General features: G+C 40.7%; 1 protein-coding gene across 1 annotated transcript; it reads left to right on the top strand.

The window, feature by feature from the left end:
• The first annotated feature begins 849 nt into the window (after positions 1-849).
• USP14 (ubiquitin specific peptidase 14 (tRNA-guanine transglycosylase)) lies at positions 850-20,295 on the top strand. Its single transcript, XM_009703693.1, has 16 exons — positions 850-870; positions 2,232-2,399; positions 3,668-3,700; positions 5,579-5,683; positions 7,252-7,355; positions 9,437-9,495; positions 11,382-11,512; positions 11,815-11,895; positions 12,686-12,765; positions 14,282-14,396; positions 15,497-15,562; positions 15,894-15,986; positions 16,870-16,998; positions 18,088-18,148; positions 19,234-19,341; positions 19,466-20,295. Exons 1-16 carry the CDS (start codon positions 850-852, stop codon positions 19,615-19,617), a joined length of 1,506 nt encoding a protein of 501 aa, XP_009701995.1. The 3' UTR covers positions 19,618-20,295.
• The last annotated feature ends 2,922 nt before the right edge of the window (positions 20,296-23,217 follow it).

Genomic DNA, 23,217 nt, shown 5'->3' with positions numbered 1-23,217 from the left:
AGCTCTGTTGGTGGCCGGGAGGGCCCTTTCGGCAAGGCCCGGTCGTGCGAGCGGGTGTCACACCCACATGGCCTGCGATCGTGCCTCGGGATTGCCCTTTCTCGGCTTATTTTTGTGTTGTGTTAACAGAAGTGCTGCTGTCTGTCAAGGGAGCCGTAATTCTGCATCCACGCCCCCGAGTTTATTTAGGTGCATCTGCCTCCACTGTTTTAAATCCATTATTTCCTAGTTTAAACCAGAGGAATTAAAATTTTCTGAAATTGCATTGCATCCCACTCGCCCTCCTTGCCATGAAGGAAAGTTTCTAGGGAAGACTGCAAGAGCAAAACCTCCAGTGACATTTCTAGGACCGGTTACTGGCTTGTTCATGTTTCACAGGTCCGGTCCCTTGGGGATCTTTAGTTCGTGAGGAACGGATTGTAGAAGGGCTCAGTACACGGTTGTGTCCCTGTTTCTCCACTATTTTAATTGTGGTTGGCAAGCTGGGATCCTGATGTCAGCACAACAGGACTTTTCCTGAACTCTAACGCATCTGCTGTGTTTTCTGTTCAGTGGGTCGAATATGGCCTTCCTCTTTCTCAGTTTCCATTGTTTTCAAATTAACAATTCTCTTTTTTGTTTTGGAAACTGTTGGTAAAATTTTGATAGTGACCTCTGAAGAGAAGACACTCGTGCTCTTCAGTTTCCTCCTCTTGAGTGCTGAGTTGTCAAAACCGGTGATACTACGGATTAATAATTGCTAACTCTTCTGCGTATTTAGTGGTGGATGCATGACTGTTCAAAAATGCAAAACTTAAAAGATTGTGCAGCTGACTTGTTCAGTGGCTGAGTGGGTTGTCTTCCCGGAAAATGGGAAAAGACTTGTGCTCGGTAGGTTTTAAATACGCAAAATAATAAATGTGTTTTTAAAAAAAAAAAATCAGAAGGTTGGGCAAATCAGAAGGTACTTTCTGCTAGAAATACTGAAAGGCAGTCATTTGAGTTGCTTTATAGGCTGATTCAGACTAAGTTTTGGTTATTCTTCCTTATTACCCATCACAAGCGCTGCATACATCTGGAATCTGAACCTTCTTGGAAGGTTTTTTTAAATCACAACTTTTAAGAGTTTTGTGTTGAAAAAAGCCTAGAGTTGCCGTAGTATATTTACTTAAAACCAAAGCACAAGTAGGAGGAAAGATATGGCTTTCTTAAAGTACAGTGTTTAGCCACTTACTGTGCCCATCGGATATTACTGTGTGCTGTATTTTGCAGATTTTCAGCAAAACCGCAGCTTACTAAAGTACCCTTGTGTACCCATGGTAGTGATTGGAAGTGATCAAAGATGTGTAACCGTTCTTTAGAAGCATGCTGTTCATTCCAGGCATTTTTATCTGCTCTTGGTTAGTACTAGCTTTACAGAAGTGAAGTGAACATGCCTTTGTGTCATTCTGCCTAACATTTCTGCTGCTGATCCCATTTCCAGCATCAAGAGTTACCTTTTGTGTGACCAAATTTCACTTCGCTTTTTAATTCCAGTCCTGCACCTTTACTGAGGTCAGGGCTTCTGGAGCTGAAACCTGTGCTAGGCTGTTGTCCGTGTTTGCACGCAGGTACGTTGTTTGTGTGAACGCCGTCTAAACTGAGGAGGGTAGCAGTGATGGTGTTGTAAATGCCACCGTGAGGTTCACCTTCCATTGAAAGGAAGCAGGAGGTGTGCTGTTTTACAGGTCTCGTCTTGATGCACGCTTACCTCCTCACGTAGCTCCATGTGAACGGTACTGGTGGCCAAAACTATGGCTGTCAAACAGTTGCTTTGCTTTTAAAGAACGTGGTATTGTTTGCCATTGAAGGAGAACGGAAATGCTATGGAAAACTGAACTGGAATCGCACGTCTGAACTTCCGTCAGAGATTTGTTTGCAATGAACAGTGCCAAGAGATTGGGAGAGTCGTTTTTGAGCTGTTTTTGTGAAGATTTGCCCAAAGAATGTCCGATGCTGTTATGCATGTTTGTTGCTTGTAAAGTTTCTTAGTATGTATGTTACTTACAATTGTTTTGTAAGATATTTTTGGACTTGTTGGAAATAGTATGTTCTTATGACTGAGACACCTTGTAGAAAAGGTGTCCTTTAGCTTGATTATTGACAAGTTTTAGAGTTAAAAACTGAATCTTTTAAAGTGGTATAAAGTCTGGAATTTGAAATACTGGGTTAATCTTGGTGGTTACATTTTTGTATATTGGGAAATAATCTAGTTTCAAAACATTTTGTTCACAGTTAATGTGAAATGGGGAAAAGAGAAATTCGATGGCGTGGAGCTTAACACTGATGAACCTCCAATGGTCTTCAAAGCCCAGTTGTTTGCACTGACTGGAGTTCAGCCAGCTAGACAGAAGGTTATGGTTAAAGGAGGAACTCTGAAGGTAAAAATCCGTCATTTTTTATATTATTTCTAACTTTATTACGTTATATTACTATGTTACTTTATTACGTTGTAACATAATAATCATATAATCATGAGCAATGACCATGTTTCCAAGTGTTCCTCCAGAAGATCTTTCATTGTATGTATTAAACTGACGACACTTTTCAGAAATAATTCTGTTTGATTCATTGCCTACTACTAGAAAATACTGGCAAAAGTTTGTTGCTAAATGCTTGGGAGGTACACTGCTGTTTTAAAACCCTTCTTCACTCTTTAATATCAAACACAGCTCTGCTTGGTGGTTTTGTCCTGACAAAACCTGACATTTTGTCTGGGATAGAGTTAATTTTCTTCCTAGTAGCTGGTACAGTGCCATGTTTTGGACTGAGGATGAGAATAATGTTGATACCACACGGATGTTTTAGTTGATGCCAAGTAGTGCTTACCCTAAGTCAAGGACTTTTCAGTTTCCCGTGCTGTGCCAGAGAGGAGGCACAGAAGAAGCTGGGAGGGAGCACGGCCAGGACAGCTGACCCCAGCCAGCCAAAGGGCGATTCCATACCATAGTATGGCATGGCCAGTATAGAAAGTGGGGGGGGAGTTGGCTGGGAGGGGCTGATCGCTGCTCAGAGACGGGCTGGGCATCGGTCAGCAGATGGTGAGCAAGTGCATTGTGCATCACTTGGTTTTCTTGGGTTTGGTTCTTCTCTTTCTTTTTGTTATCTCCCTTTTCATTATAATAATAATAATATTTCAATTATTAAACTGTTCTTATCTCAACCGATGGGTTTTACCTTTTTTCCAGTTCTCCTCCCCGTCCCAACGGTGGGGGGGGAGGAACGAGCTGCTGTGTGGTGCTTAGTTGGCAACTGGAGTTAAACTATGACGGGGTTTTTTTCTATTCCTTTTTAATATTCAGTATATGAATGCAACTTTTTGCTTTTTAGCTTGTTTAAGACAAGTTTCTTTAGCACTTCTTTGCTGGAGACTTATCGGTGCAATGGGATATAGGCAACTTTCCTACAAAAAGTTGTTTGCATCTAAGCAGTGTTGGAACAACAGAGGAAGAACCTTATGGAAAAGACGACTTGGCTGCTTTTTATTTTAGTCAGACAAGGCTTGATGATGTGTAAATAGTTAATATTGTGGCATCTTGGATGAAACACAATTTTATATTTAGAAATACGTGATTAATATTAATGAAAATACTTGCTTGTCTTTTGCTGCAAGATAATTAATTTGTCTTTTATTTCATTTCAAATACAGGATGATGACTGGGGGAACATAAAAATAAAGAATGTAAGTTCTGAGGAATAACTACATTTTACTAGTTTGATTTTTATTTTGGCATTTAAAGAAAGATTTAAAGTTCTTGCTGTTTCTGATTGAATGGGTAGCTTTTTCTTAAAAATCAGACCTTGATGAAAAATGATTTTATAGTTGTCATACCAAAGCATTCTTACAAAGTTCTCACCATTGGTTTGTAAAAAAACTTTCTTTTGGAATCAGTAGGGAAATTACACCATCTTCCTGAAGTACTTGGGAGCATATATTTCTTTCTTTCTTACAAGAAATGTTCTGGGTCAAACCAGTGGTCCTTCTAGTTGTCTATCTGTGACCATAATAATGAGCATTGGTATTTAGAGAGAGCTTGTGAACCTGAGCACTGTCTGCGGTCCGTTGTGTTTGTACGTTCCCAGCATGGAAAATTGTTGCACTACAAATGCTGAAGTTACAGCTCTGCCTATTTCCCTTTTTTAGCAACCTGCTGACATTTGTTCTGCTGTACTAAATAGCTGCTGTTTAAAAACAAAGCTGTTAGTCATGGTTATTCATACCTGTGACTAGTTCAAAAAGAAAAGAAGAAAAGCATGTATTTGTGTTTCTTACCTATGTAATATTGTAACAGGGAATCCAATAGATTTTTGTTTGGGTTTTTTAATCATTTTCATTTCTGTAGGTATCTTGTAACATCTGTTTGGTACAGGTTTTACTTCACTTTTTCACTAAGCAGATTGAATTAGGTAGCATTATTCTTACACTTGTAATTAATTCGCAGGTATCTATTAGCAGCCTGTAGCTGCAGCTATTGTAGCAAAGTCGTTCAGCAAAAACCCCAGTACATAATACTGTCCTTTTCTGCATACTGCTACGCTCATAGCTGCCTTTATTGTTTTTAATAATGTTATATAGAAATTCTAGGGATTTATTTACACCGTCAAAGCAGTTTCTTTCCATTCTGTTGTCCATCCTTTTCCTTAGCACTGTATTTTTCAAAGCCCCAGATAGCCATTTTCTCCCCCTTTGATAGACCTTACTGTGTAGGTGTACTCCTGTTGAATGCTGAAAAACTCGTTTTACTTATGCTAGTCCAGCAAGCATGGTAACTTGATTGCCTTCCCCCCCCTTGAATGTTAGTCCTCATGCCTAAATTTGATGGGGTCATTTTGGTTATTTTTCACTTTTCAATTAATTTAATGTCCTCAGAACTTGCTAGACACTTCCGTTTCCCTCTTACTTTTCAAGTGAAAAAAAAAACTCCAAACTTAGAGCGGTGGTCCTCATTATTACCCATATCTGTCTGAAGTTTTTCCCCAGATTCTAGGCTAAAGATGAGGAATGTTTTCGTTGATGCTTAGAGAATTCGGAGTTTGAGAACTGGAGACTCTGTCGATTGAGAAGCTCGAACATGGCAGCTTCTTTCCAATTGGAATTTAGCTGCTCAGTTCTCCTTGGTTCCAAGGTATTTTCTAAGACTTAAGGGATTTAAAGAGGAATATTCGCACTGAAGTGTTGAAGATGCGTGATCCCTAGTGGTGCATCAGGAAGAGAGCTTTTCTGAGCACTTCACATTGGGGTATTCCATGGATGTTAAATTTAGTCCCAACTGGAATCTTGCATTGTCAGCTGCTGGCAAGCTCACCAGGCTCAGTGGAAATGCCTACCAGGGATAATGCTGTGGAATTGTTCCTGATAAGTACTTTCTAGATCATGGGAAAGTTAAGGTACACCCTTAAGAAACAACAGTGCAGTATCAGTTCGGTAAACTAAGAGAAAGGTTGCATTTATTTTTGGGGAAATAGTTGAAGTATGTCAGTAACTTAATGGTTATTTTGTTTCTTTAAAGTGGAAATAACTGCCCTTAAATATTTATTACTATTTTTACCGTGTTTCAAGGGGATGACCTTATTAATGATGGGCTCCTCAGATGCGCTTCCAGAAGAGCCAATTGCTCGACCCATCTTTGTAGAAGACATGACAGAAGAGCAATTGGCTTCAGCTGTAAGTATGTTTCAGACTTTGGTTTCTTGTAAACCTTTGAATAATGGCAAGTTTTTAAATACTTGCAGTTGCTTAGAAGTGGATTTCGAAACTGGTAATGTCTGTGTAGCATTTATAGCTTCTCAAAGAAACGCGTTGATGACCCAATTGGTAGCAGTGATGAGAAGTCTGGGATTTAAATTAAAAGTCATCTAACTAGTGCTTTTTTTTTCTTTATGCAGGCAGCTTAGTAAATTTTCTACAAACAGCATTGCTGATGTTTTTAAAGATAAAGTTGTATTGCCCTTGCTGTATTAGTGTCCTGAACTTTGCCTGAATAAGGGCTCTTGGATGTGCTAAATTGTTTCCTGCCTCCTTCTAAACATTTCTTTCTGAAAAATGAGAATACGTTTGATATTAGTGGAATAGATATATGTTTTCCTTTATGGGAGTAAAGTCTGGAGGAGCATAATTAATCTATTTTTTTAAATGAAGTAAATTCTGTTTCAGTTGTTTCCTTTTTTACAATTTTAAAGGCTTCATTTTCTCATCAGTCGTTTGAACTAGGAGCTCTCCATCATACTTAAAACAGTTGCATGACTGTTGTCAACTGTGCACGCAGAACAGGAATACTTTTATGAATCTCCATATGAAAGTGGATCTCTAGTTTAGGACTGGTTTTGTGCTTCAGTATTTATCGCTCTGCACAGCACCAGCAGGTGAAGGATATTTATGTATTTTTGAGACTAACCCTATACACAGAGTTTGAGATAACTGAGAGGCACACAAGGAGGTGATTTGGTGTCAGATAACATTTTGAAAAAGTCGGTCACATTGCATTTCTCTGATTCAAATTTTGTTATATAGCCAAATTCAATTGTCTGTACTTCATGTATTCATTAAAAATGGAATACGCAGCTAAATGAATTCTCTCTTCCTAAAATAATTAAGTGGTATTGGTATGCAGTACTACTTCGGTTTCATTAAACTATGTGCTTTTCCCTGACAACTACTCAAATACGCAGGGTTAAAAAAAAAGAAAAAAGAAAAATGCTATTATATTGTGATTTATAGTCGTTTCTGAAACTGGTTAGTTTCGTTATTAGTTGGCCTTCACATTTGTCAAAACTTTAGAAATTCACAAGTTGTCTGAAAGGATCAGATTAATGATCTGTTGCAGATTTTTGGAGAGGGGTTTAAATAATGCTTTTGTTTCTAACTATGAACTTCATCACATTCAGAGTTTTACTGAAAACTGATTTTAATTAAAACATCAGTGCTTTGTAAAAATGTATTCATGTGGAAATTTCATGGAAATAGAATTTTAAGGTCAAACTTGAGTGAGATTATAATTGAACTTTCTGAATGACTGCCTGCTTGAAGAATATGTTCATTAAACTAAACATGCACAGAAAAAACCCCCAAAGCATTCCTGAATGTCCTATAAAAGCACCGAATGTTGAAACGGGATATGCCAGGTTTTACGCATCTCTGATCATTCCTTTTCTCAGAAGTTGATGTCAAGTTATACAAAAAATGGTTGCACGTCTCTCTCAGACCTTCAAGCACCCTTGTAAATTTTTTGGTAGATGGAATTACCGTGTGGATTGACAAACCTTGGCAACACTTGCTACATGAATGCGACAGTTCAGTGTATCCGCTCAGTGCCAGAAGTGAAAGAGGCCCTTAAAAGGTAGGATTCAGTATAAAAATACCGTGACTAAAATGTTTTCTTTAGGTTATGAAATATCTATTTTGTGGAATGGTCGTCTTCATACTGCTGTGGATTATCATAACAATCTGTTATTCTTTAAATCTATTCAAGATTAACATAATGATCAATTAAAGTTTATCCTGTGGCTGTGTTAGTCTGTACTTTCTAAAGAACTTAAGACTATGTATTTGTTGGAACTGGCTTTTAGTGGCAGGAATGTGTTTTGCCTAGCTAAAAAATAGTTCCTATCAAGACTTGTTTAAAATGCTTAAACAAGCTCCTGAACTCCTAACCCTGTTTTCTGGTGTTAGTTTGTATGGTTTGCTCTGTAGAAAAGAATTGCGAGGGAGTGCTCTTCCTTTGAGGAATTTTATTTTTTTTCAAAAGCTGTACTGCACAATGTGTTCTCAGCTATGAAATTCTGACGTTACCGACATTGGGTACTTGGAGGTACAGCAGGAAGCTCCAAACTGGGATAAGCTGGAGTTACTGTCATGTAGATGTGTAGGAAACAGGAGACATGCCCTTATGAAATTTGTTTCATTCATTCCAATTGTAGAATAACCCTTCTGAATTTTTTTTTTGTTGTTATTCTGGACTGAAATGTGAAAATGGCCATTTTTTTGGTGAGGAATCTATGAGAAACTTGAAAATTATGAAGATCGGAGGAAAAAAGAGTACATGGCAATATAAGCCTGAATTTGTCCTCCGGTTGAATGGTAATGAGAAAGCAATCAGTATTTCAGGATTAGGTAGAGCATTGCCATCTTAGGGTTAACTTAATTTTTTTAAAATACACTGCTTTCTTGATACCTTGGTACCCAACTGGATATTCTAGATTACTGTAAACACTAGTTATTTAAGTACTTAAATTTTTCTTTGTTCTCTTAGCAGTTGAACCGTAATTATTTAGTACTGAGAACTATTTATGAAGTGCAGAAGCTCTGTTTTAAAGCTTTTTCTTGTTTTTCAGTGTTGTCATTTTAGGAAAGTCAGTTTGTTTCTGTGTAAAGGACTCTGAGTTACTGCACTGAATCAGAGTGTTTGGCAAATGTAACATATCAGATGTCAAATTGTACCCTATAAAACTGGCAGACCGCAATACAAGATGTGGCCTTGTTGTCTGTGGGAAGTCAGATTCACAGGCAGCTGCTCTGTTTTCCCCTGGAGACTCAGCCTTGATTTGGTTTTCCCTGCTTGATGACAGCATGGAAGGGTATGTGGCAGTGGGAGAGAGGTGGAAGGACTCGCATGGAGAAGCTTACTGTTACGGCTTCATTTCTCACTCGCTGCTCCATTGATCTCTACAAGGGTACTCCCTGTTTTGTTGTGTGTCGGGGAAAAGTTTCCTGCACGTCATCTAGCAATGGACAGAATTTTTAAAGTTCAGTCTGAGATTAAAGAATGTACGAGACCCTCCTTTTGCGTAAAGGCTTGCATGCTTTCAGGAGGCTGTCTGTTCCTCATGCAGCTGGTAAATTAAGAAATCATTCGAAGAAGAGTGGTAAGTTCTAGTAACATGGTGGACTCCCATACTTTTTCAGTGCAGGAAATATCACCGCAAGAAAAATGTCTCACCTCTCACTTTTGCTTCTGCTGTGGAGGGAGGAAGCAAGCCTGCCCTCCATCTCTGTGCATTTTATCTGCCATCTATCCTTGAAGGTGGTTTTTTCCACGTATCTGAAGAAGCTGTGGCAAATGTTTTAGAGATGGGGTAGCTTCTATTCAGACTTTTTCTCAATTTCTTTAAGAATGGATTGAGTCTTTGAAGCAAATGGATTAGGGAAGCAGCAGTGACGCATCCAGACTTCTCAGTCTGCATTTATTTATTTATTGTCTCAAGGATGCTGGTTTTCCTTTGCTTCCATGCAGTGCTTGCACAATAGTTGAGGCTTTGAGGTGAGTGTGAGTAAATCTTACATTCAGTTACTTCTGTTTTGGTGATTGATTTCTTTTGATACATTTAAATAAATCTAGCTGCTGCCTGCTTTATGATTGAAAAACCTGACTGCTCTTGATTGGGTTTTAAGTGCATACAAATTATTTTTCTTCTCTTTTAGGTATGGTGGTGCCTTAAGAGCTTCAGGAGAAATGGCCTCTGCTCAATACATTACTGCAGGTTGGTGTTTAGAGTAGAACACAGGGTTTTAGGCTAGTGTGTGATTTCCGCTAACTGCAGATGAAAATTGCAGTTAGAGCTCTGCACATTTTTCTTCAGTGCATATGACTTAGGAATTTCAGACCTGCTAGTGCTGGAGGATTCATTTTGCTCTGTCGTTAATATCTTTAAAGGTTATTCCGAATGTGGCTGCAAAGCATACATCTCTGCATATTACCTAGCCGCGTGCTAGGAACATATATTCAAGTGTGATCTAGGCTTAGAAATCATTCGTATCTCTTAACTGTTTTACCTGTAGGCGTAAAGTAAGTGGAACTTCCTAAAGCAGACTCCATCATCTGTTGATTTGATCGTTTTGTGTAGAAATACTTTAGTGTCCAGTTCTTTGTTTCACTTAATGGTAGGCTAATGCCATACTCCTAGAATATGTATTTCATTGATATTTTTTAATATGATTTATTGGCTGAGCATTATTGTTAAGGTGGTAGCTGTGCTTTATCAGTGGTCTTAGCCTTTATCCTAAAGATCCAGATTTCATAACTGAAATAGAAAATAGTATCTTCAAAAGGAAAGTTACTCTTTGTTGTGGTGATCTGGGTGCTCACAGTGTGGGAGCTCACAATGGCCCCGTATCTCCACGTTCTAACTAGAATTCTAGTTAGACCCCTTACACTTGAACAAGGGTACTACTTGTCCACTTTTTCTTTTTTTACTCTATTTCATTGCCCCACTAAGATGCTGGGCCAGGACACTGGGATTTCTACCAGTCCATTTAAGGAAAAACAAAACAATATAAGGAAGGAAGGGTCCAGTTTGTGGGTATGCCTGCTGATCGAATTTTGGGGTGGTAAGTTCAATGGTTACTCTATACAACCATGCCTGCCCCTCCCCTTTTCACTGCCTTTACTTCGTGTCCCTTGTTTTCTTTTTAAGGTGACAGCTCTGCTTTTTAGGAATCTTAATAGTTCAAGTAATTTGTAGTTAATTCTTTGGTGCTGAGCTGATCAAGAACTGCATGACACTTATGGCATTTTTTTTAATTGCTGTGTCATATCAGTTGTCCCTCTTATCAAGGCCAGTGAAGACGTTTCTTAATGAGAGGGAGCAACTGACCTTGGCTCCTTGTAATCTTACCTATATTCACTTATTCAAGAGTATCATTCATTAGTCTCCACTTGTAAATTAGTGACCATGCTGATTGTTGCCTACCTCACAGGGTTGTTGTGAGGATTAACAGGTGTCTCTGAAGTGATTTGTGAATTTAAAATGCTGTAACCTGGGTAGATAAGACATATATAGTAGTGTGCTTGGAGCAAAAAAGAAAGCCATGTGTATTGTCATGCAATCAGTAGCATTCATTGAATTGCACATAGTTACGAACTGTCTGCACGTATGCATACACATACTTGTTTTCCTGGGTCTTAAATTAAGCATGAGTATTTTCTAGCTATTTTAATTGGGAAAAATGAAAGTTTTTTCCCAGTAGTTGGCGAAACTTAAGCTGCTCTAGAAGATAGATTGTGAATGCCTTCTGGTTTCTTAGGTATAGTCCTCTTGTGAAAACATTGTTCCTCAGATGTGTTTCAAATGAAATCTTAATGTCTCAAAAATGTTTTTTTTTTTTTTCTATTAGCAGCCAGGAAAGACAAGGCACTATGTGCCAAATTCTCAGAATTGTCACCTTTACACTTGCAAAGTTGTGTTCACAAATGAGATCTTAGGTGCACCTGTTATGCCACCTGGAAAATTTGGTCCCGCTTTGAAAAGATCAGATTGGATACTGTTAAATGATCAGTCTACTGCTGTTTTACTATTCTTTTTAAACTTCCTGCCATGTTTGAATTGTTTTTCCGCTTCTCAAAGCATTCACTTACTTTTTCTTCAAGCTCTTAGAGACTTGTTTGATTCCATGGATAAAACTTCCTCCAGTATCCCACCTATCATTCTCCTGCAGTTTTTACATATGGCCTTCCCACAGTTTGCAGAGAAAGGCGATCAAGGCCAGTACCTTCAACAGGTAAAGACCAATTATTAGCTTATTGTTTGAAAATTCTATAGTGTGTTGGAAGTCGAGAACAAGAATATTTTGAAGCTTTCCTTCTGCAAAAATAATTTATCCCAGTAAAGTGTTCACTTTTTTGTCATGTAGAAAAGTTGAATGTAATGTCAAGTGTTAGGTCTGAAAATGTGTGGTGGAATAGGGAGAAATTCTTAGTTAAGGAATCCTTACATTTGGTTTTATAATGTAAAGATTGATGGGTTTAATATTCCTAAATCATGACGCTACTAGTCAGATTTGATGTTCTGTTCCCTTCCTAGGATGCCAATGAGTGCTGGGTGCAGATGATGAGGGTACTACAGCAGAAACTGGAAGGCATAGAAGGTGATACAGTTATGGAGGTAATTGTAGTCTTACTCTAACCAGAGTTAGGATTTATAATATTGTACTTGTGATTCACATACTTTTTGCTAAAGATTATCTGTTTTGTGAGTTCTTTAACATGTGTCTATAGTCCGGTAAATGAAATTGCTTTCTGATGTGTCTGATCAGCATAATGCTACCTGTGTCATGTCAGCTATGCTATGGAGTGTATTATAGGAATGCTTTCCCTGTGGGCTTTGTAAGGCCTGTGTTGGACTAGGGTGGTGGTGACTGGGACTGTGCAGCAGCTGGCCCTGATAACCTGCAAATTTAGCACATAAGAACTTTTTTTCTGAAAAAAGTGTGCTACAGCATGCTTGGCTACGAGAATGCCATTTCAAACAGGCAACTAGCCTAATCAACTTGATGAGAAATTACTTAAAGTTTTTCCCAAGACTTTACTAGACTGACTCTCTTCTTTCTCTGTAAACTGTTTTCTGGAGAGTCTTGGCAGTGGCAAAAACCTGATAGACTACTCTAAATTTTAAGACAGATTCAAGCTGGGGGGAGGGCAGGGAGGCGTGACTTTTTGATTGAAATCTTGCTTGCTAGGATGCTTTGAGGTAGCTTTAAGAGCATGCTATAAATGCATTTGTTTTGAAACTTTTATACTGTATGAGGAGACTGGCTGACTAGGAGAAAATGCACCTATAGAAAGGTGAAGGAATAGGCTTTAACGAATTTAAATAAATGGAGTTATTTTGTTAGTAAAGAAGACTGTCTTTACATGCTATTTAAAGTTACATCATAAGAGAATTTGTTTTACAGACAGACTCTGGAGCTACAGCAGCATCTTCTAAAAAGAAGAGTTTAATTGATCAGTTCTTCAGCATTGAATTTGAAACAGCGTATCCTAAAGACTAAGGCAAGACATACAAAGAATGATAATAATTTCACACTTTAGTAGTTGAGTGCAGGGAGGATGAAAAGCATTGTTCAGAATAGTGTAGAAAATAAAGGTGTGTGTTGGGGAAGAGAGGGAGTGATGTATCGCAGGAGTACACAGAGGTTAAAGTTAAGATTGGGTATACTTTGAGAGAGAGGATGATGTGGGGAGGAAGAATGGTTATGGAAATTTACAGAAAAAAACCCACTGAATTTAAATACCAGATTTCCCCCCCAGAAGATTGCCAGTTATCTGCTTCAAGGATGCTGACATGCTTTGTCCAAATAACAGTAATTATCGTCCTAAATAGCCTTTTTTTGGCTTGTAAGGGTGTGTTGCTGATATACTTGGCATTCTAAACATGCACAAAAGATAGCTTGACTGATTTCTTAAGAAATAAATTAGATGCACACTGTTAGAGGAGTAAGAAACTAATGCACCTGACAACTTTCTAGTATCTTTTTTATAGCAAGAACAAAAAGCATATGACCACATGGGGGACACGTCTCATGCCAAGTATTACTCTTTTCCCACCTCCACTCCAAAATCCTGGCCGTCAAGAAAGTGACCACCGCTTTTAGAAAGAATTTACTGTGCGTTTGGCTAGTCTGAAATAAGGAAACATCCCCTTAGATGAGGTACTGTATCTCATAGCTTGGTAGTAATGAAGAGTAAAGGCCTTTTTTAAGGTAAGAGTCATGCATCTCTCCCTGTATTGTGCTGTCTGTTGTCCCTGAAATGGTTGGTTGGGAGGAGCAGAATGAGCAGCTAAGAGGAATGATGCACAGGCCAATGGCACGAGGAAGAGACGTGGTAGAAAAGTTGTGTTGCAAGCCTTCAAAGTGTGATCATGGCAGCATTTGTCGAATAGATACAGAGCAGTCAGAAAAATACCTAGATAGAGGGAAGTGGATGAGAGAAAAGGATTGGGGTAGAAGTATGAAAAAGAGGTTGGACAGAATGAGTAGAAGATGTGTAGAAAATCACTGAAATTAAGTCCATTTCTTTGTTAAGAGGACAGATAGAAGGCAGGGAAAGGAGGCTGTGCACGTTGAAAGAAACGGGAAGTCTGGCTAGCGGCAGGAATAGAAGTAGTTTATTAATTGTATACCACAGTTGGCCATAATGTTGCAGGAGGGCTTCAAAACTTGGTATTGACAGCCAGTTAATGTGATCTGTGTCCCAGGGGTTGAGTGGTGGGGGAGAGAAGAAAGAGCAAAACAGGCCTCAGAAGCTTAAACGGTGATTAAAAACTTAGGTTTTTTGGTATGCTGTCTGCTTCAGCTACCAGTTGTCATTAGACACGAAGGAGCAGATTGGTTAGAAGGAAGGGCTGTTTCAAATCTTGCTTCTGCTACGGGAAGTATTGATGCAGAAGCACAGGATTATCTTGAATTACCGTGCTGTTCACCATGTCGTTTTCACTTGAGCAGTAGTTCAGCTCTTGGTGCATGACGGTTTTCCTTAATTTTGTGAAGCATGAAATGTACAGAAGCTGAAGAAGAGGAAGTAACTAAAGGAAAGGAGAATCTGCTTCAGCTTAGCTGCTTTATCAGTCAGGAAGTGAAATATCTGTTTACAGGACTAAAATTGGTAAGCTATTACAACTTCTATTTAATTGAAATTCTGAATGACCTGTGTTTTTAATCTGTGACTTGGAATTGACATCTGCTCTCTAAGCCTTACAGAGTTCCAAGATTATTTTTTTTTTGGTGTTCAATGAAGTCCAAAACTCAGTTTGAAAATAGGGTGGTGTTTTGGCTGCTAAGAAAAAAACCCAGATGATGGAACAGTTAAATTTAATTTTGCAGATTTTGAAGGGGGTGTTATTTTCCATGATACTAAGTCATCTTTAATATTTAGGTAGCACTTCTTAAAGTAGTCTCTGCTTTTTATATATATATTTCTAAGTTTGCAGGTTTTTTTGGAGAATCTGAAGGAGCAAGGAGAGGAGCTACTACAAAACCTTTGTAGTAACTGCTCTTGCGGAGTATTTGTATAAGAGCAGGGATGGAAGCAGTGATTGGTTTGTACAGGACTGGACCAGATTGCATGGTTCTCGGATAATCTGTGTATCTGATTTTTCTTTTTTGACAGAATTTAGAGGGAAAAGTAAGATAAAGTAGTTAACACTCAACAAATTAAAAAGACGATGAACAAGACACCTGGCTTTCAGGCCAAAAAAGGTCTTGTAGAATTCTTACGGGGGATTGCCTGTAGCAAGAGTCGCAACAGTTACGAACCAGGCCAGTCTTTCCCTGAATTTGGAAAAGTCCCTGGAAGCAGAGTATCAGCACCTGTCCCCTCATATACAGCACACTCTGCTTTAGATGGAGAGTTGAAAAATGTGCAAATATTCCCGTCACAAGAAACTTCAGATTTTCTTTAGTTGTGTTCTGAGCATGACATGACAGATTTGGAACCAAATCCAGTTGCAAGTTCTACTCCTGTAGAATAAAATTTTCTGCAGAAACTTTGTGTTGTCAGGGCTCAGGAATGAGCCTGGAGCTCAACAAATGAATGGGGATGGTCTTTCTGCCAAGGAATTTCAAAATTCTGTGTGTTGTAATGGCTGATAGCAACAGAAGAGATTGGCAGAACAAGATTTAGTTTATGGTTTGTTTATCTGTGCTGTGCGTTTTCTTTAAGCTGTGTTTTATAACGTATGTGTTACTACTTTTGTTTTCTAACAGCGTCTTCAAGAGGAAATCACCAAACTCTCTCCAACACTGCAGAGAAATGCACTCTATATCAAATCTGTGAGTGGTACTTTTGTTGCTCGCTTTATGATTCTTTTAACTGTTGTCCATTTTCTGTCCCAGAGCACAAAGTTACTGCTGCAATGGCATGTGGTCTGTGTTTATAAGGCATCCGAATATCCACTACCAAGAAGTTTAAGACCAGTTGAAAATTATTTCTTTGAGTACAGTACTATACAGAGCTTCAAACTATGAGGCCTTGTTCTATTCCTATGTGTTTGTGTACAAATATGTTCCCAGAATAACCTGTAATTTAGGATGAGCAGTGTTTAAGGTATAAAAGATCTGTGAATATCTAAACTAATAGCTTTTTCTAAAATTTTTTTTATAGTCTAAAATTAGTCGCTTGCCAGCGTACCTGACTATTCAGATGGTTAGATTTTTTTACAAAGAGAAAGAATCTGTGAATGCCAAAGTTCTTAAGGTAAGTTTTCTGCATATTGAAGTTTAATTCCTTTTTATGCTTTTCAAGGAGTTTTAATTGTAGGTAGACAACTAATACTTGAAGGCTAAATCGTTTGCTTCTAAATTGCATTTAAAAAGATTAACAGTGCAGTTTCTTTGCTAAAGTCCAAAGTAGCTTTGTTTGCAGTTGTGGTGATGCAAACATAGCCTGTGTTAGGATGTTTTTTGGTCTCTTCTCACCAGTGCTTTGGAGGAGGATATTTCATTAAGGAGAGGGCCACGCTTTCAGTCACAGGGCAGGGTTCTAAGTTGATGAGAAATGTTTATGTTAACAAACACTTCCTATATTAGTTACTTGTCTGGCTTTCTGATTGACAAACACAAGAACTGGCTGCAAACAAACAGCTCAGTATTCCGGATTGGCTTTCTGTTGGCCCTGGCTGATAGACCTCCTAGGCTGCCCAGGGAGCGTCGCGATAGGTGGTGCCTGTTCCTTACAGGAGAAGCAAGGCAATAAAGATTGAAGGCACACATTAACTATTATAGATTGTTTGGATAACACAAATTGACATTTTTGCATGTGTACAGTCATTCTACATGCATTTTTTTTCCTTAGGCCTGCATAGGTATTTCCATAGTATAAAAGTATGACAGTTAATAATAAAGACTTACTTATACTGAATGTAGTAATTTATGATGGTTTGTTTCTACTGAATCAGACATTCTTCTGTGAAACTATTGTAACCCTCTAGGTAAGTACTGTCAGCAACATTTCAGTAGATCACGTCATAAATGTGATGAGAGCTGTGTTTAATTGGACTTAGTGTTGTCTTCCCATGGGAGAACGCTTTAATCTGGAGTACCCCATTATGCTAATAATCGTTACGCTTTTTACTTCCTAGGATGTTAAATTTCCTCTTATGTTGGATGTGTATGAGCTGTGTACGCCAGACCTTCAGGAAAAAATGGTGTCTTACCGATCAAAATTCAAAGATCTAGAAGACAAAAAAGTAAATCAACAGCCAAAGAATGTAAGTCTTCTGGTATTTTGGTCAAATAAATCATACATCTGAAATTGGGGTACTGGTAAGGACTAGAGAAAGCTTGATTTCCTTAAATATATTTTTTTCTTATTTAGCATTCGAACTCCTTGGTATTGAGCTTTAGATCTTTTTTGTGTATTTTCATGAAAATACAATATCTTCTTTGGTATGACTGCTTGATACGAAACGTTAAATGCTGAAGGCAAACGTATGGCTTACATTTTTATTTCAAAATGTATTAAAATGAAGTGCTTCTGCTTACTAGTGTTATGGCTAAAGGTTTTCTGTGAGTTACACAAAATGATTCTCTTCAGCCATTACTGCCTGCTGGCAGGTGGCTCCTTCAGCGCAGTGCAGGAGTGTAGCTCGCTCCTGCGCCCCAGCTGGGAAGGGCTGTACCAAGGACTGCTGCTGTCCGACTGACAGAATTTAGAATATACCTGCTGGTGAGCTACAAGTCTGTACTCTAAAAACTTGGTAAATGGTTCCACCTCCTAGCCTGTCTACATACTCTAAATGTGACAGCCCTTTCTTTAATGAAGAAAAAAGGAAACAAGCAAAAACTGTAGTGTTTTAGCGATTTATTTTTTTTTTTTTAAAAGTTTGCTAGTCTTTTCCTGGCCTAACTCCTGGCAGTTTGATTTAAATGTTTGACTAAGGCTTGCGTCTCTTTTTACACAGCTAGGAGCAAAGAAAGAGTGCTGTTTTAAAACGGAATGTATCGGCACTTAGAGTCTGTCTCGGGTATTTTCTTGTTGCCACTTCTGCTGCTAGCAAGTCCCTAACAGGGCATAAAGTCTTTTTTTGTAAAGTCTTGTTTTTGTAAACATACCTGTCAGTCTGGTGGGTAAACAGCCTAGGCAGTAGGTGCTAAATGGGTTTTAGATTTGCTTTAAAAAGTGCTCTTGTTTAGATTATGCTTTTGGATCTCCACTTAGAGATACAGTAATGGAACTAAACAAAAAACATTTCGGCTTGGAAACTTCTTTAAATGAACGGAGAGTTGGTATTTGATATGATTGTGCTAAAGCTTTTTCAAAACCATTCCACATTAATTCAGCATATTCTGTTCTTTAGTCTAGTAAAAGTGATGGTGCACAGAAAGAAGTTAAATATGAACCATTTTCTTTTCCCGATGGTGAGTACAGAGAAGGAAATCTATTTTAAAGTAACTTTCCATTTGCTTATGTTTAAGTGGACCTGCTGGTAGGAATATTTTGAGAACTGTGGTTATTTTTAATGCCTTTGAAACTCAGTCTTCAGAAACTGGCAGAAACTTAAGGAATGGAAACATCGGGCAAGCCAAAATGCTGTTGAGATGATAGTCACAGATGTAATTGTCATCCATCTGACAAGTTGCTGATACAGAGAAGACATGCGCATCAAAAGACAGTTGCGTGTAATGTGCAGTTCTTTTGTGCGCTTCCTTGTCAGTGGGTGGTAGAAAGCTGAAATCAAAACAGAAACTTAAATTGGACTTTTAAAACTGCTGTGGTGGTGCTAGTATTGCCTGAATTTGGGGGGCTTGGTGCTTGAATGCCTTAAGCATTCACCCTCCTGGGGAGGCCACCGGGCTGGCGTTGGTTTGGAGGTCTCGTTTACCCAAACCGTTACCTTCTGTGCTTCCTGCAGTTGGGGGGGGTGAGTAGCTGGAGAGCAGCGCGAAACCAGGGTATTCTGGAGGGCCGCAACAGGCCGTTAGGACGCGCTGGGGATTGTAACACCCTTCTTGTTCAGAATTAGCCAGTTTTTCCCACTGAAAAATGGAATAGCGTAATTGAACTAACCGCGGAGTGGCTGATCTGCTGTCCCTGAGTGTTCTCGGTGGCGTTGCTGCTCAGCGCGTCAGTCCTTGCACCTTCATGGCTGGCCCCCAGTGCAGACAGCAGCCGGGGTTTGAAGGAAGAACTGGCCCAGCCTGTCCAGGTGGTTTGCTGACCCTACGGCATCGCTGTAATGCTTTAAGCTTACTGCATTGGCGTTACCTGCAGGAGACGTACTTAGGGCCTGAAAACGGACACCACTCTCGGTGTCCTGAGAAGGCTGTCCTGGCTGAAAGACCCTGCCTTTAGTTCACAGTGATTTAGAACCGGGCTGTAAGTGGGGTTGTACCCAGCCACAGTGCTGCAGCATGGCTACCGCGTCTTTGCTCTGCCTGCTGTTAAAAACACTAAAACTGTTCATGTAAGACTCACGTAACGTTTTTTTCCCCTCTTCCTTCAGATATCGGTTCCAATAATTGCGGGTATTACGACCTGCAGGCAGTGCTAACACATCAAGGCAGATCGAGTTCCTCTGGGCATTACGTGTCTTGGGTTAAAAGGAAACAAGGTAAAAACCAAAAAATTACAGCGCTGTTAACGACCCTCCCAGCTGCTTTCATTTAAGGGGCTGTTAAGCACACTTGGACTATTGCACGTACCTAAATTACAACCAATCCTCATTTTTCTTGCAGATGAATGGATTAAATTTGATGATGACAAAGTCAGCATTGTTACACCTGAAGACATTTTGAGGTTATCTGGGGGAGGAGACTGGCATATAGCTTATGTTCTACTCTACGGGCCTCGCAGAATTGAAGTAATTGAAGACGAAGCCGAGCAGTAGTCTTCAGTTGTAGTCATTCTGCCTAGGTGTGACATAAATGTTGATTACTGATCACTTCTTTAACCCCCGAGCTTTAGCAAGTGGATAAATAATTTGTTCAAACCTTTTCATGTGAAGAGGGATGTTGTTTCAAAACTGATCCATGTACCAATTAGTCACGACTGGACTGGACTGCCCACGGTGGTGGTGACAATACTTAAAATAGCTTTAATGTCTTGCAGAAGATAATTTTTTTTAAATGAGGCTCTCCTCCCCCCCGCCCCTTCCTCTCTAATGTCACCAAGTATTTATTACACAGCTCTTCTCACATTTGTTACTCTTGCATGGTTTATACCGCAGTTCAGTAGCTGTCCATCCTCTGCCTTCCCCGGCGGTTTTGTTAGGGAGGTAGAAGAGAAACCGTTGCCTCGTCGCGTAACTGAGTGCTGCTGCCCAGAGCCAACAGCCGTGGCTACAATCACGTGTGTGTCCAGCCTGACCTGCTGATTCAGTCTGTTCTGTTGCTGGCATCCCATGACGCCAAAATAAATTGTGATCAACAACGTGTCTCCATTAAAAAAAAAAGTTCACATCCTGGTCATGGAGTTAGTATGTGTTTGTTTTCACTCCTTGGGCCACCACTGATGAATGTCTTGAAGCAGTCATGTAATAAAGCCACTTTTTTTTTTTTAAGCTGTAGGGTTTTAGCTCCTGTCCTGTTACTCTTTACTCAGTAGCTAAGTGCAGTACGGGGGCTGCAAAACTGGGCTTTGCTTTCTGACAGTAACTGCTGTTCCTTCCCCCCAGGAATACAGCAGCTGCAGTATAGAAAGTATTTCAGTGCCGGCTCCAGCCAGAAAAGCACTCGGCCATCAACAGAACGCAGCCCTCGCTGTAGAGGATCTGATTTTTAACCTGTGCTACTCCTTATCCATAGGAAATTCCTGCCCTTGTGTCTTCATTGACAGTGACCGTGGGGTGGGTTTAACTGTGCTGCCCTAGCTCAGAAATCCCCTGCCTTCAGTGATGATCTTCCCCCGTGGTTTTTCTGCCCTACAACCTGTGTCAGTGGTTATTGCGCTGCCGCCTTCGCTGCACAGCTTCCCCAGGAGCACACCAAAGGCTTAAGGATGCATTTTAAAAAAGGCAAGTTCCACCCGTGAAGGAAGCCCCAGGGCAGTACTGGCTCTGCTCCCCTGCTCGCGCTAGAAAGAGGGCAGGCTCCTCTGTTTTTAAAAGCTTCTGTTCTGGCTCCTGTTAAGGAGGAAGGAGAGGTGGGGCCTGGTGGTTCCTCTCTTAAAGCTGCTGCTGGCCGTCCGCTCTCAACAACTGCACCGCCCTGCACCTATGAAATAATTATCTTCTATTACTGGTCACAGCCCAGTAGTTCTAAACAAAGGTTCCGGGAAGGAAAAATAGTGAAAGTTGCTGCTCTTGCTTTTTCCTGATTTTGTGATGTGTGCATTTATCATCACAGCTGTATTACAAGTTGTCCCCCTGGGACACGACGCACTTACAGAATAATTCACAGGTGGGACACTGAAACCGCTGCAGGAGCAGCAGCGGTTACCACATGGGTCTGCAAACCCGCATCGCCATTTCTAGCAGAGCCCTTCCGACGTCTGTCAGATCCTTCAGTTACGCCTCGGGGCTGGGGGCTTGACACCGTGCTGGGGATCCTCACAGGCAGGAGCTCTCCCCAGGTGGGTCTCATTTCAAGCGTGTTTGAGGGCCAGAGCAGCGCTGTAACATTTTGATGAGGTCACACTTGTCAGATGATGCACACACAAAAAAAATAAATCTGCCCTCCTCCATGCACGAAATGACACAAGACTGCGCTGCTGCCGGGTCAAAGGGATCAAAGCTAAACGGCAGGGACAGCCAGGTTGTGTGGACAGCCAGGTTGTGGTTCATGCCTGAAGCATCAAAACGTAACAACTCCCTGGATGTGGCTTCCTCCAGTCCCCGTCCTTGGGGCTGTCCTCCTCCCCTCACTTCACAGTGACGCTCGAGTCCCTTCATCAGCTGAAACCGTTACATCTCGTACCTTCTCCCACCACAGGGTCCCTGCGGCGGAGGCAGGGGTTGGGCGGTGGTGGTCCCAGCGACCCCCAGCCCATACCGACTTGCGCTGAAGCGCCCAGTAACCGCCTCCTTAACCCAGTTAAATCTGAAAACAAAGCTCTCGTCAACAGCTCTGCAGGCAGGAACGCGCCTCCAAGCTGGTAGTTTCCACCCTGGAAATTCACAGGTACAATTTAGTCACTGAAACAATACTCTGCAGAGAAAAGTTCTGCAACACGTTTTCCAAACACTCAGCAATTAGAGAGATTTCACTGAATGACACAAATTCTACAAGAAACAGCCGCAAAACAAGTTGCAGCCAGCTACCACTTGGCAACACAAAAATTAGCCACTTTCTCTGGGAGAAGAGATCCAGCTACATAGAACAGCTTGTACCCATCAACAGCCAGCCATAGCCTTAAAACGAAACCAGTTGTCACTTCACAGTGAGCTGGCACAAAAAGTTCCCGCATTTATCGTGACTCAGGGGAGTTCCTACACAGCCAAACATACACAGAGACTAAAGTTAATAATTACCAACACAAACAAGCACGGAAACCACCCCGACAATTGGCACTTGGGGCCCAGAGAGAACCAGTTCTTCAGTGGGAACAGAGGGACGCAGCACCCCTCCGCAGACACAGGCTCTTCGCTGACCCTGAATACTACGACTTGTGTCGCCAGCACAACCCTATGATTTTATCAAAGCTGAATCACTCGCCAACAGGCACGTTTTGATGGTCGACAGCTCCCCGCCACCCCAAGTGATGAGGTGGAAGTCCTTCACACTACCCCTGCTCTGAGGAACCGGCCGGTGACAGCAGGCAGTGACAGAGCCGAGTGACCGCTCCATCCCACAGGAGCGACCCGAGCTCTGCCGATGCCAAACCCTCCTGCTGCAGCCCGCACAGCGAGCTGCCCTCACTCGCCACCCTCCCTTTTACGCTTCCACCATCTAAGATGAAGCTGCTTATTTCTGGCTCAGGATGACTAATCCTTTTCTCAGAAAATCTGGTCAACTGAACAATATTAAGAAAAAGTTTTATCATTTATTGAACATAAAATACCTATCAAAACTGTGTTACCTAGCAACAATAGCAACAATTAACAAGGACAAAACCCAGTCACAATTAACGACGACAACAGCCAGAACACTCACAACTGACACCACCACCACAGCCAAACGAGGAGTTAGCACGTGAAGCGCGTTAGCTGCTGCCTTCAGTGTCGTTGGTTAGGCTTTCCGCAAGGTCACTTAGCCCGGCTTTGGTCAGCGCGGTGATCAGATTCTCGGGGGTTGCGTGTGCGCCCTCCTGATCCTGCCAGGCAACCAGCAGCTGCTTCGCTCTCATCTTCATGTCCTCGCTGTCCGACTCGATCTGCCGTATGTCAGAGTCCTTCATTTCCAAGTAGGGGGCCAAGGCCTTCCACTGCTCCCCAAGCCTGGTAGCAAACAACTCGATCTGTTCACCTGTCATGGCTTTGTCCCGTTGTACCTCTGGACCTAGCGGGGGAAAAGAAAAATAATTATTTTTTTTAATATAAAAATAAATAAAT

The sequence above is a fragment of the Cariama cristata genome, unplaced genomic scaffold, assembly GCF_000690535.1.
Source record: "Cariama cristata isolate BGI_N322 unplaced genomic scaffold, ASM69053v1 scaffold40877, whole genome shotgun sequence".
Classification (NCBI taxonomy): Eukaryota; Metazoa; Chordata; class Aves; order Cariamiformes; family Cariamidae; genus Cariama; species Cariama cristata.
This window is presented reverse-complemented; position numbering and strand designations above follow the sequence as displayed.